Source organism: Cantharellus anzutake (genome assembly GCF_015039405.1).
Source record: "Cantharellus anzutake strain C23 chromosome Unknown EI90scaffold_1, whole genome shotgun sequence".
NCBI lineage: Eukaryota > Fungi > Basidiomycota > Agaricomycetes > Cantharellales > Hydnaceae > Cantharellus > Cantharellus anzutake.
The window spans coordinates 2,258,993-2,268,535 of NW_024066951.1; the positions used below are offsets into that span (position 1 = coordinate 2,258,993).

General features: G+C 48.1%; 5 protein-coding genes across 5 annotated transcripts; 3 read left to right on the forward strand and 2 right to left on the reverse strand.

Moving 5' to 3' along the window:
* Positions 1 to 6: 6 nt before the first annotated feature.
* Positions 7 to 1,152, reverse strand: EI90DRAFT_3028468 (uncharacterized protein). Its single transcript, XM_039058066.1, has 5 exons — positions 1,049 to 1,152; positions 928 to 986; positions 743 to 874; positions 484 to 687; positions 7 to 427 (listed from the first exon to the last, which is right to left on the reverse strand). The coding sequence occupies exons 1-5, from the start codon at positions 1,131 to 1,133 to the stop codon at positions 278 to 280; spliced, it is 630 nt and encodes a 209-aa protein (XP_038924045.1). The 5' UTR covers positions 1,134 to 1,152; the 3' UTR covers positions 7 to 277.
* A 956-nt stretch (positions 1,153 to 2,108) lies between these two features.
* On the forward strand, positions 2,109 to 3,904 carry EI90DRAFT_52897 (ADC synthase). The gene is made up of 6 exons (XM_039067739.1): positions 2,109 to 2,125; positions 2,183 to 2,393; positions 2,454 to 2,576; positions 2,632 to 3,261; positions 3,318 to 3,515; positions 3,594 to 3,904. The coding sequence occupies exons 2-6, from the start codon at positions 2,294 to 2,296 to the stop codon at positions 3,668 to 3,670; spliced, it is 1,128 nt and encodes a 375-aa protein (XP_038924046.1). The 5' UTR covers positions 2,109 to 2,125; positions 2,183 to 2,293; the 3' UTR covers positions 3,671 to 3,904.
* A 189-nt stretch (positions 3,905 to 4,093) lies between these two features.
* Positions 4,094 to 5,120, reverse strand: EI90DRAFT_3114879 (ribosomal protein S2, flavodoxin-like domain-containing protein; the record flags this gene model as incomplete). The annotated part of the gene is made up of 3 exons (XM_039062720.1): positions 4,094 to 4,824; positions 4,878 to 5,062; positions 5,110 to 5,120. 3 exons carry the CDS (start codon positions 5,118 to 5,120, stop codon positions 4,094 to 4,096), a joined length of 927 nt encoding a protein of 308 aa, XP_038924047.1.
* A 172-nt stretch (positions 5,121 to 5,292) lies between these two features.
* On the forward strand, positions 5,293 to 7,955 carry EI90DRAFT_2964078 (heat shock protein 70 family). Its single transcript, XM_039055476.1, has 10 exons — positions 5,293 to 5,373; positions 5,431 to 5,436; positions 5,508 to 5,520; positions 5,575 to 5,624; positions 5,690 to 5,828; positions 5,883 to 5,901; positions 5,956 to 6,134; positions 6,192 to 6,747; positions 6,801 to 7,314; positions 7,376 to 7,955. The coding sequence occupies exons 1-10, from the start codon at positions 5,334 to 5,336 to the stop codon at positions 7,699 to 7,701; spliced, it is 1,842 nt and encodes a 613-aa protein (XP_038924048.1). The 5' UTR covers positions 5,293 to 5,333; the 3' UTR covers positions 7,702 to 7,955.
* Positions 7,956 to 8,092: 137 nt separating this feature from the next.
* Positions 8,093 to 9,259, forward strand: EI90DRAFT_2964081 (uncharacterized protein). The gene is made up of 3 exons (XM_039055477.1): positions 8,093 to 8,421; positions 8,478 to 8,629; positions 8,686 to 9,259. The coding sequence occupies exons 1-3, from the start codon at positions 8,247 to 8,249 to the stop codon at positions 9,127 to 9,129; spliced, it is 771 nt and encodes a 256-aa protein (XP_038924049.1). The 5' UTR covers positions 8,093 to 8,246; the 3' UTR covers positions 9,130 to 9,259.
* The last annotated feature ends 284 nt before the right edge of the window (positions 9,260 to 9,543 follow it).

Sequence of the window (9,543 nt, forward strand, 5' to 3'; positions counted from 1 at the left end):
AAGACACCATTCGCATGCTCGATCATGTCCTTTGGGATGGAATCATAATAAAGATAAACGACCAAATTGTATGTTACACACAAACAACAGACACAAGAAATTGAACAAGAAAATAGAACGCGTAGGACCAAACGAAGGTAAAGATTCAACGTCTGCGGGAGGGGTGTAGCACGGAGGGCAATTGGAGCCAGAACCATAGCATACGAGATCATACGGGTATTATGAAGCCAATAGAGGAAGTGTACAATAAACTGGCAGCAGTCTCAAGAGGATGCAATTATGCATGAGCCTCTTTCCTTGGTGATGCCTTCTTTGAGGCGGGAGCATTTGACTTCTTCGAAGCTGGTGCTTGCTTGTTTTTGGGTGACTTGGCTGCAGCTGTGGACTTGGAGCCCGGCTTGGCCTTTGGTGTCGCACCAGTAGCCAGCTAGTTTGTTGTATTTGAGCAAGGAATCAAGGCGTAGCTGTAAAAAGTACACAAACCTTCTTGGGGGTAGCTTTGCTTGAAGGCTGCTTTTTCGTCTTGGTTGCAACAGCTTTACCAACAACCCTCTTTGCAACAGCAGGCTTCGCCGCCGGCTTCTTAGCGGCAGGCCTCGCAGTGGTAGATTTGGAGGTCGTGGCCTTCTTCGCGGTCCCTTTCACCTTGGATGCGGCCGTCTTCGAAGAGGCCTTCGGAATAGCAGTCTGTCCATGACTCGTTAATGCATGTCTGGAGCAGTGATACTGCATAGATGTGCACCTTTTTAGTGCCTACGGCCTTTGCCTTGGTACTCTTGATCGATGAGCCACTAGGGGCTAGAGGTTTCTTAGGTTTGGCCTTATCCCCGGTTGCCTTTTTGGTAGACGTCGACTTAGGAGCAGGGTTGGCGTTCTAAGGTATCGATGTCAGTGCAGAAGGGGACAGATGATGACCAAAGAACGTACCTCTTTCGCTGAAGCAGCGCCGGATGTTTTGGGGGCAAGTTTGATCTTTCCAGAAGGACCTGCGGCAAAACGTCAGCACAGGCTGAGACATCCGACAAGTTTCCACGGCGATGCTGCGCACCTTTAGGCAGCGAGAAGACATTCTTATCGGCGCCAGTCTTGATGGCCCTGTTAAGCGACGCAATGACGTGGGCATTGACGTCCATCTTGTACTTGGTCTCAATAAATCTGACGATGGGCGAGAGCAGTGAGACCCGGAATCGTTGGCAAACGGATAGCGAAGCCCATACTTCTTGATACTGGCCCTGGATATCCCGAGGCGCTCCTTAGAATTAACGATAGCTTCCTGAGAGTAACGGCCGTGAGTCATTGGACGCATGTGAACCGCGGGGGAGTGAAATGACGCACCTTGACCATGTCGATGAACGGAGGGTGGGTAGGGGCATTAGTGTGAGCGTTAGTGGTGCGAGGCATTATGGTTAGACTTGGAAGGAGTCGAGGGATGTGCGTTGTACTTGTTTTATGAGAGGGGTTTCAAAATTTGGAAAGGAGGGCGCGCGATCTTGTGGCCGTTTATATATGCTATGGCGTACCTGCAATCCGGATGCAAATTTAAAAAGTAACGGTAAACAACGCGATACTCGATATCAACAAATAACATCACCAACCTGGGGCTCTTCCTCACGCGTGACCACGTCCCCATATAGTTGTGAGACTTTTCCCCCCAAAAAGGCGGAGATCTATATCATAATACCCTTTGACGATGGGGGCACTGCCTAGCCAAAGAGAATGCTGCGCAACGCTCTAGCACCAGCGCCCCGTTTCCACATCATTATTTCCTCTCAGGGTTTTCTACCTCTTGCGCGGGCTTTTGGCTCTCACGTATGTGCGGACCTTGTACATACATTGTGGCCGTGTAGGAGCAACCATGGGGAATATTATCACTACATATTGATCATTAGACTTCGTCAACATTTCTACTAGGTTTCCGATCTCCGATCTCTGTTTGTGTCTGGAACCTCAAGAAACTGCACCCGTGGGAATCTGATGTTGCTTTTTTTGTTTTCCATAGATATTCCAACAACGATGAGGTGACCCGGGCTTCGGACTTACCGCCATATAAGGTGTTGCATCGGATCGCGGTCAACCTTCAAGGCATATCCCGATCTCTTCCAAAAACCTATGGACGCCTCAGTGTGTACCCAACACTTTTTCATCAACCTCCCGTGCTGAGATCACTCACAAAATTGTGCAGAACTTACCCTCGTTTCCCTCCCTCGATGAAGTCACCAGGCTTATACAGCAGAAGAAGGGCAATTGCGTCCCGGTCTTCGTCCGCATACCGGCCGACCTTATAACCCCCTCCATGGCGTATTTACGCTTATCTCGCGACTCAAAATATAGTTTCTTACTGGAGAGTGTGATCGGAGGGGAGAACGTCGGGAGATACAGTTTTGTGGGCACTGGTATGGCTAAGTTCGCCGCTGCTATCCCATCAGACTCGCGCATTGACCTTCTTAATACAGACCCTTTCAAAGTTGTCAAGACGGGCCCAGGATACGACTATGAAGGAGACCCTCTGACAGTGTTGGAGAAAGAGCTTCAAATATACCAATACGTCAAAATCCCTGAAATTCCGACTTTCACTGGCAAGGGCCTCAATTACTTCATCATCATTATTGAACGTAACCAACAGTATTCCAGGGGGTGCCATTGGGTTTGTATCCTACGATTGCGTTCAGTACTTCGAGCCGAAGACTGCTCGGCCTCTGAGGGACATCCTTGAAATCCCCGAGGCAATCTTCATGTTCTGCGATACCATTGTCGTCTTCGACCATATATTTCAGAACGTAAAAATTGTGTCACACGTTTTCGCTCCCAGCGCCTCGGCAGGTCCTCCCCCAGACATATCGTTTATTTATGCTAGTGCCGTTCACAAAGCCAAGCGTATTGCCAAGATTTTATTCGCACCCGGCCCAACACCTCTTGTCAATCAACCCCTTGTGCCTCCAGCTTCACAACGTCCTAAAGCGGTATCCAATGTTGGAAAGGAGGGCTATGAAGGGTTCGTTACCAAGTTGAAAGAACATATCATCAAGGGCGATATCATCCAAGCTGTGCCTTCTCAGCGTTTGGCTAAACCCACCGTTTTACATCCGTTCAATGCGTACAGGCGTCTTCGTCAGGTCAACCCTAGCCCTTATTTGTTCTATGTGGATTGTGGGGAGATTCAAATTGTCGGTGCTAGCCCGGAGACACTTTGTAGGGTGGAGAACAACAAGGTATACAATCACGCTATCGCTGGAACCGTTAGGAGAGGGAAGAACCCGGAAGGTAATGTTCACTTAATGCGCTTCTGCCCATTTATTGAGTTACCGAAAAATACGTAGAGGATGAGAAGCTTGGTCAACAACTTCTAGCGTCGGAGAAAGATCGTGCCGAGCACATCATGCTGGTCGATCTTGCTCGGAATGATGTTAATCGAGTTTGCCAACCTGCCACCGTCAAAGTTGACAGTCTGATGAATGTCGAGAAATTCAGCCATGTTATGCATCTGACCAGTCAAGTGTCTGGTCAACTCCGAGAGGGTAAGACAAGGTATGGGCTCCAACAATAACTTCGCATCAACATCTTCGCTTCATCTGGTTCCGTTGTGGGTTTACCAGGTATGACGCATTTCGATCAATTTTTCCCGCCGGAACTGTTTCGGGCGCTCCCAAGATCAAGGCTATTGAGCTCGTAGCGGAGCTTGAAAAGGAGAAAAGAGGCGTCTATGCTGGTGCTGTCGGACGATTCGATTTTGCCAGTGATGAGGTGGACGTGTGTATCGCCATCAGGACAATGGTCTTCAAGGATGGAATCGTCTATTTCCAAGCGGGGGAGGAATTGTTTTCGATAGTGTGGAGGAAGACGAATATATAGAAACTATTAACAAGCTTTCGGCTAACATGCGTGCGGTCGAGGAAGCAGAAGGTGAGTGATCAAGGTCCCCGTTCCTCTTGTGCTGGGCTGGGATACTAACGTGTCCTTCATTAGACATAGTGTACACACTACAGCAGGCTCCACCTGGTGCGAGTTCTGAATTATATCCACCTGCCAAATAGAATAGACAGTATGTGTTAGGAAGAATGATCAAGTAGTAGCAATGCATTTAATTAACTGTTAATCAGCTTGCGATCGCTTTCGTGGCCTCTGCTCTTTCTGCTTGTTCTTCGACCTCTTCCTTTTGTCTTCTTAACCTTGCCTGCACGCCATCCCTCCCAGCAAGACTCAAAGTACCAGCAATCAATTCCGCCGTCCGAACACTCTCGTCGTTTGCCGGTATAGGATAGAGCACTAATCTAGGATCCGCATTCGAATCAATAATTGCAATGGTAGGTATCCGCGCAATAGCACATTCGCGGATAGCCTTGGTATTTTGTAACGGGTTTAGAAAAATGACCAAGTCAGGTTTAATTTGGGTCGTTCGTGCCGTTTCTTCACCAAAGACTTCAAATGGGTTCGTAAGTAAACCAGGCAGCCACCGTGTATGAAGGAAGAACCCATTTCGACCCATTCTTGAAGCGGCTTTTTCGACGACTGGACGAAGTGTGTCGGATGTTCCTACGAATAGGACCATCCCATCTGCTTCGGCAACAGCTCGAACGACATTAGTAGCACGTCGTAAGAGGGGCAATGTATGGTCAAGATTTATAATGGTGATCCCTGAGCGATAGCCGTAGGAGTAGGGGAGGAAGGAGGGACTTGTGAGGGAACGAGTGTGGCCTAGATGTGCACCTGCTGCTACGAGCGCTGAGAGGGAAAGATGTCCAGGGGGTTGGGGGCGATGGAGGGAAAGATGAGGTTGCCACGTGTTATCTCGTGTTTGAGTCGATCCCAGATGACCGAAACGTTGTTCTGGAGTGGAGTTTCATTGGCACAAGGGTATGTGAATGAAAGGCATCACGCACGAAATAAGTCCTGTCGCCTTCGAAAGGCAATTATTCTCCTTGTGGCTGAGTCCAATTTCTGTTCAGAAATATTGGAAGCCTCTAATAGTGCTCTAGCACTTGCGCTTGATCTGACAGCTTCCGTTGACCGTCGAATGTACCCACGAATGAATGTCCAGGGATGTAAAAAATGTTCTGGCCGATGACTTTTTAAAACTCTCAAGATTCCAGTGCAATGATTATTACCACATACTAGAGTGACATGGTGGCACATTCGTGCTTTGCCCCAGCAACCGCACAGACATAGGGTTCATTTCACTACTAGTGGACTTGCGTTTCTAGATGAGAAACAAACACGTGATCCTGGACTCGGAATTCCCAGGCACCTGACCGGCAGCTTCCAGCTTTTTTCATCGAGCAAAAGCAAGCCCTCAACATTTCCCCCCTCCCCTTCCCTAATCCACTTTTCTTCAAAACATGGCTAGCGAAGATATTTTTGACGGAGCTGTCGGAATTGGTGAGTTGCCGCAACTTTGTGGCTGTTTATCACTTTTTTGACCTCTGATTCTTTTAGATCTTGGTATGAGAGCGAAAATCTTTCTTACAGATGGAAACCAATCTTAGTCATCGTCTTTTTTCATCATTTACAAGGCACCACATACTCGTGAGGATCATTTTAAATGTCTTTACAACAGAGCAATGTCCGATGATTTACTAGGTGTGTTGGTGTTTGGCAAAATGACCGTGTCGAAATTATCGCGAACGATCGTAAGCATCGAAAAATTTTCGACTTGCAAAAGTCGCGCGGCTCACGATGTTTTCTACTGATGAAGAGGGTAACCGAACTAGTCCTTCCTATGTCGCTTTTTCGGGAGAAGAGCGCTTGATCGGAGATGCTGCTAAAAACCAAGCCGCTATGAACCCCAAAAATACCGTCTTCGATGCTAAGCGCCTGATAGGACGTCGATACAAGTAAGTCCCAATACCTGTTACTGTTGAATGTGGCTTTTTGACATTGTCCAACAGCGATCCCGACGTCAAGAAGGTGAACCGAAAATTTCAATCCGTTGAATTAAATAATTGACTGAATTTGGAACAGGACATGTTACATTGGCCCTTCACCGTTATCGAAAGGGAAGGTTCGCCTTACATCCAGGTTGAGTACTTGGGCGAGGAGAAGTCATTCAGCCCTCAAGAAATCTCTGCCATGGTTCTGGGGAAGATGAAGCAAATCTCTGAGGACAAACTTGGCAAGACTGTCGAAAAAGCCGTTGTAACGTTTGTGCTTTTTTTTCTAGATCCAAGACTATGATTTTTGAATCGGCTTGTATTCAGTGTTCCCGCGTATTTCAACGACTCACAGCGATTGGCTACCAAGGACGCTGGGCGTATTGCCGGCTTGGATGTTCTTCGAATTATCAACGAGCCAACAGCTGCTGCTCTTGCATACGGTCTTGATCAAAAGACGAAAGAAGAAAAGAACGTTCTTATTTTCGATTTAGGTGGAGGCACCTTCGATGTCTCGCTCTTGAATCTTACTGGCGGTGTATTCGCTGTCAAGGCCACTGCAGGTGATACCCACCTTGGTGGCGAAGACTTTGACAATGCTCTTTTGGAGCATTTCAAGTTTGAGTTCAAGCGCAAGACCAAGCATGATATTTCAGGCGATGCACGTGCCATAAGACGTCTACGAAGTGCTTGCGAGCGTGCCAAGCGCACCCTTTCAAGCGTTGCTCAGACTACCATTGAAGTTGACTCCTTGTTCCAGGGCGAGGACTTCTCGGCAACTATCACTCGTGCGCGTTTCGAGGAGATTAATTCTGATGCCTTCAGGTCGACATTGGAGCCAGTAGAGAGGGTGCTCAAAGACGCCAAAATGTCCAAGGAGAAGGTTTTGTTCTTTTTGCGTTTTGACTTTTCCTTGGGGACTAACTTGCTCCTTAGGTTAACGAGATCGTCCTTGTTGGTGGATCTACCCGTATCCCTAAGATACAAGCCTTGGTCAGCGAATTCTTCGGTGGCCGCCAATTAAACAAGACCATCAACCCCGATGAGGCCGTTGCTTACGGCGCGGCCGTCCAGGCTGCCGTCCTCACCAACCAAACGAGTGACAAGACTCAAGATCTCCTCTTGCTCGATGTTGCTCCTCTCTCTTTAGGTGTTGCCATGCAGGGAGATGTATTCGGAGTTGTCGTTCCTCGTAATACCCCCATCCCTACCAACAAGACCCGTGTCTTCACCACCGTTGAGGATAACCAGACGACTGTGACCTTCCCTGTGTATGAAGGAGAGCGTACTCAATGCAAGGACAACCGTCTCCTGGGTGAATTCGAGTTGACTGGTATCCCACCCTTGCCTCGTGGCCAAGCTGAGCTCGTCACTACCTTCGAGGTCGACGCCAACGGTCTCCTCAAGGTTTCTGCTCAGGACCGTGCTTCTGGACGCAAGGCTTCCATTAGTAAGTTCGCATGGTCGCTTTCGTCTCGACAAAGGAATTTGACTTGCGCGCTATATTTCAGGTATCACCAATTCCGTCGGCCGTCTCAGTGCTGCGGAGATCGACCAGATGATTAAGGATTCTGAGACCTTCAAACAGGCTGACAAGGACTTCACCTCGCGCCACCACGCCAAGGCCGATCTCGAGGCTTACATCCACCAGGTTGAGGGTACGATCACGAGTGATCTTGGCGGGAAGATCAAACGCAGTGCTAAGGCTCAGGTTGAGGCCGAATTGGCCAAAGCCATGGAGATGCTTGAGATCGAAGATTCGACGAGCGATGATTTCAAAAAGGTGCAATTCGGCATCCGACGTGCTTTACAGAAAGCTACCTCTGGCATGCGATGAATAGTCCTTTGGGGTTGCCGAAATTAATTACTCATTTTGTGCTCTATATCCTTCTCCCGTTTTCACTCGTGGAATGATTCCATGAATTGCTAGCTTTCTTCCTCACGATCGATTCTCCTTTCTTTTCATCTTGGTTACAGAAACTTTTTTGCATGCCCGGAAGTACGATTCCAATCATGAAAGCTGTAGATGTGCGTAGACATAAGTGCATGTGATCCCATTCACTCTGAGAGCAACGACGTTAGAACTGGGCTGCCAGTGACAGAAGTATTTTTTTAAGGATGACACGGTGATGACCGATATCATGTCGATGAATAATGTTGGCATGTCAGTTGTGATCGACGATGGAATTATATTCTTGCAGTGGTGGGAACCGATGATGTAATCAGACTCTTGTCTTGTCTTGCATCAGGCGTTCTTTCTCTCATTCCTGCACATTAACCCTCCCGCTCCTTACCAAGCACATTGGCTTCAAGCTAAATACATTCTTTTTTTTGTGGGCTCTTTTGCAAGTGCTGAAGTGACAAGGAGCTACTTCGGACGAAATGTTTATTACGAATATCCTCACCCTAGCGACAGCTTTCTCTGCTGCTGTCCTAGCGGTTTCCCCCCACGATGTGCCGCCTCAGCGCCGCCACCTTGATGTTATATCTCGTCAGAGAGGTGATCTAGCGAGGAGAGATGTTCATAGCAATGTGAGGGCCACTTGGTACCCCGCTGGTGAGTATTTTGTGATTGGTTGTGGGAACTTAACCCGTATCTTATGTTTTGTTAAGGATTGACGGCTTGCGGAGTCGTAACAAAGACGAACGACTTCATTGTCGCCATAAGCCGCGATCTTTTTGGGGGACAACCTGGTCGATACTGTTTTGACTCTATCACGATCACATGCAACGGGAAAACCGCTCAAGCTACTGTTATGGACTTGGTGGGTGCTTTTTTGGGAGGGAAATGGATGGGTGTTGATCTCGTGCTACAATGCAGTGTGAAGTTTGTCCATACTGGGGATTGGATATGAGTCCTGGACTCTTTAAACACTTCTCGGATCTTGGCTCTGGCGTGCTATCTGTAGATTGGAAGTTCGACAATCAGGGTCCTCAAAGTAGCGATCCAGCAACTACCACCCGAAAGAACGTTGTCCATACCACAACTCAGCGCACCACCTCTACGCATTATGCTTCGCCTCATACGACCACCCAACCCTCTACATCAACCCGTCATACTACGTCGACGCGAAAGACTTCATCGACGTCCAAGACATCTCATACTCTGACGTCCAAAACATCTACGATTGTTTCGACGACAACATCAAGCGCACCTGCATCCACTTCAACTGCACCCACATTCAGTCCGATTGGGAACATCGAAGCTCTCAATACATTAGTGCTAGGCTATGGCAACCTGGTTGCCTTCGCCGCTGGCCTTTAACGAGATAATCCAGCTGGAATCACTGCGTTCGCCATTTGTCATTGTTAACGTTGTTTGTAAACTTGTAACTCGCGGTCTCTGTTTTATTTTCTGTGTCTGCGGAGCTTGTTCCCAATCTATCGTTATTCCCATCTCATGTTATTTATTTATTTATTTTGTTGTGTTACTTAGTAGATTTGATCTTTGTTTTCTAATTTTATCCCGTGTTTGTACTCTTTACCCCCGCGGCCTCGTTGCCACGTGGAGGTGTGGCTATCCCGGCTCTTCACACCGTAGCATACATGAGGGGATCGTCCTTACATGAAGAAGTTTCTGGTTGGTGTAGTCGGGTGGGCAGAGTCGGGTCAGGTGTCGGGCCGTTGACGATATTAATAGCGGCGAGGGCTGTGCTGAATGCTCTCGTCGTAAACAATT

Excerpts from the sequence above, each read along its gene's own strand:
- EI90DRAFT_52897 (XM_039067739.1), top strand. The coding sequence starts at position 2,294 with ATGGCGTATTTACGCTTATCTCGCGACTCAAAATATAGTTTCTTACTG. Across the intron at positions 2,577-2,631 it reads TGAAATTCCGACTTTCACTG|GGGGTGCCATTGGGTTTGTA; the intron begins GCAAGGGCCTCA and ends ACAGTATTCCAG. Across the intron at positions 3,262-3,317 it reads GAGAGGGAAGAACCCGGAAG|AGGATGAGAAGCTTGGTCAA; the intron begins GTAATGTTCACT and ends AAAAATACGTAG.
- EI90DRAFT_3028468 (XM_039058066.1), bottom strand. The coding sequence starts at position 1,133 with ATGGACGTCAATGCCCACGTCATTGCGTCGCTTAACAGGGCCATCAAG. Across the intron at positions 987-1,048 it reads TGTCTTCTCGCTGCCTAAAG|GTCCTTCTGGAAAGATCAAA; the intron begins GTGCGCAGCATC and ends GTTTTGCCGCAG. Across the intron at positions 428-483 it reads GCAAAGCTACCCCCAAGAAG|CTGGCTACTGGTGCGACACC; the intron begins GTTTGTGTACTT and ends ACAACAAACTAG.
- EI90DRAFT_2964078 (XM_039055476.1), top strand. The coding sequence starts at position 5,334 with ATGGCTAGCGAAGATATTTTTGACGGAGCTGTCGGAATTG. Across the intron at positions 6,135-6,191 it reads GTCGAAAAAGCCGTTGTAAC|TGTTCCCGCGTATTTCAACG; the intron begins GTTTGTGCTTTT and ends GCTTGTATTCAG. Across the intron at positions 7,315-7,375 it reads TGGACGCAAGGCTTCCATTA|GTATCACCAATTCCGTCGGC; the intron begins GTAAGTTCGCAT and ends GCTATATTTCAG.
- EI90DRAFT_2964081 (XM_039055477.1), top strand. The coding sequence starts at position 8,247 with ATGTTTATTACGAATATCCTCACCCTAGCGACAGCTTTCTCTGCTGCT. Across the intron at positions 8,422-8,477 it reads GGCCACTTGGTACCCCGCTG|GATTGACGGCTTGCGGAGTC; the intron begins GTGAGTATTTTG and ends TGTTTTGTTAAG. Across the intron at positions 8,630-8,685 it reads AAGCTACTGTTATGGACTTG|TGTGAAGTTTGTCCATACTG; the intron begins GTGGGTGCTTTT and ends GCTACAATGCAG.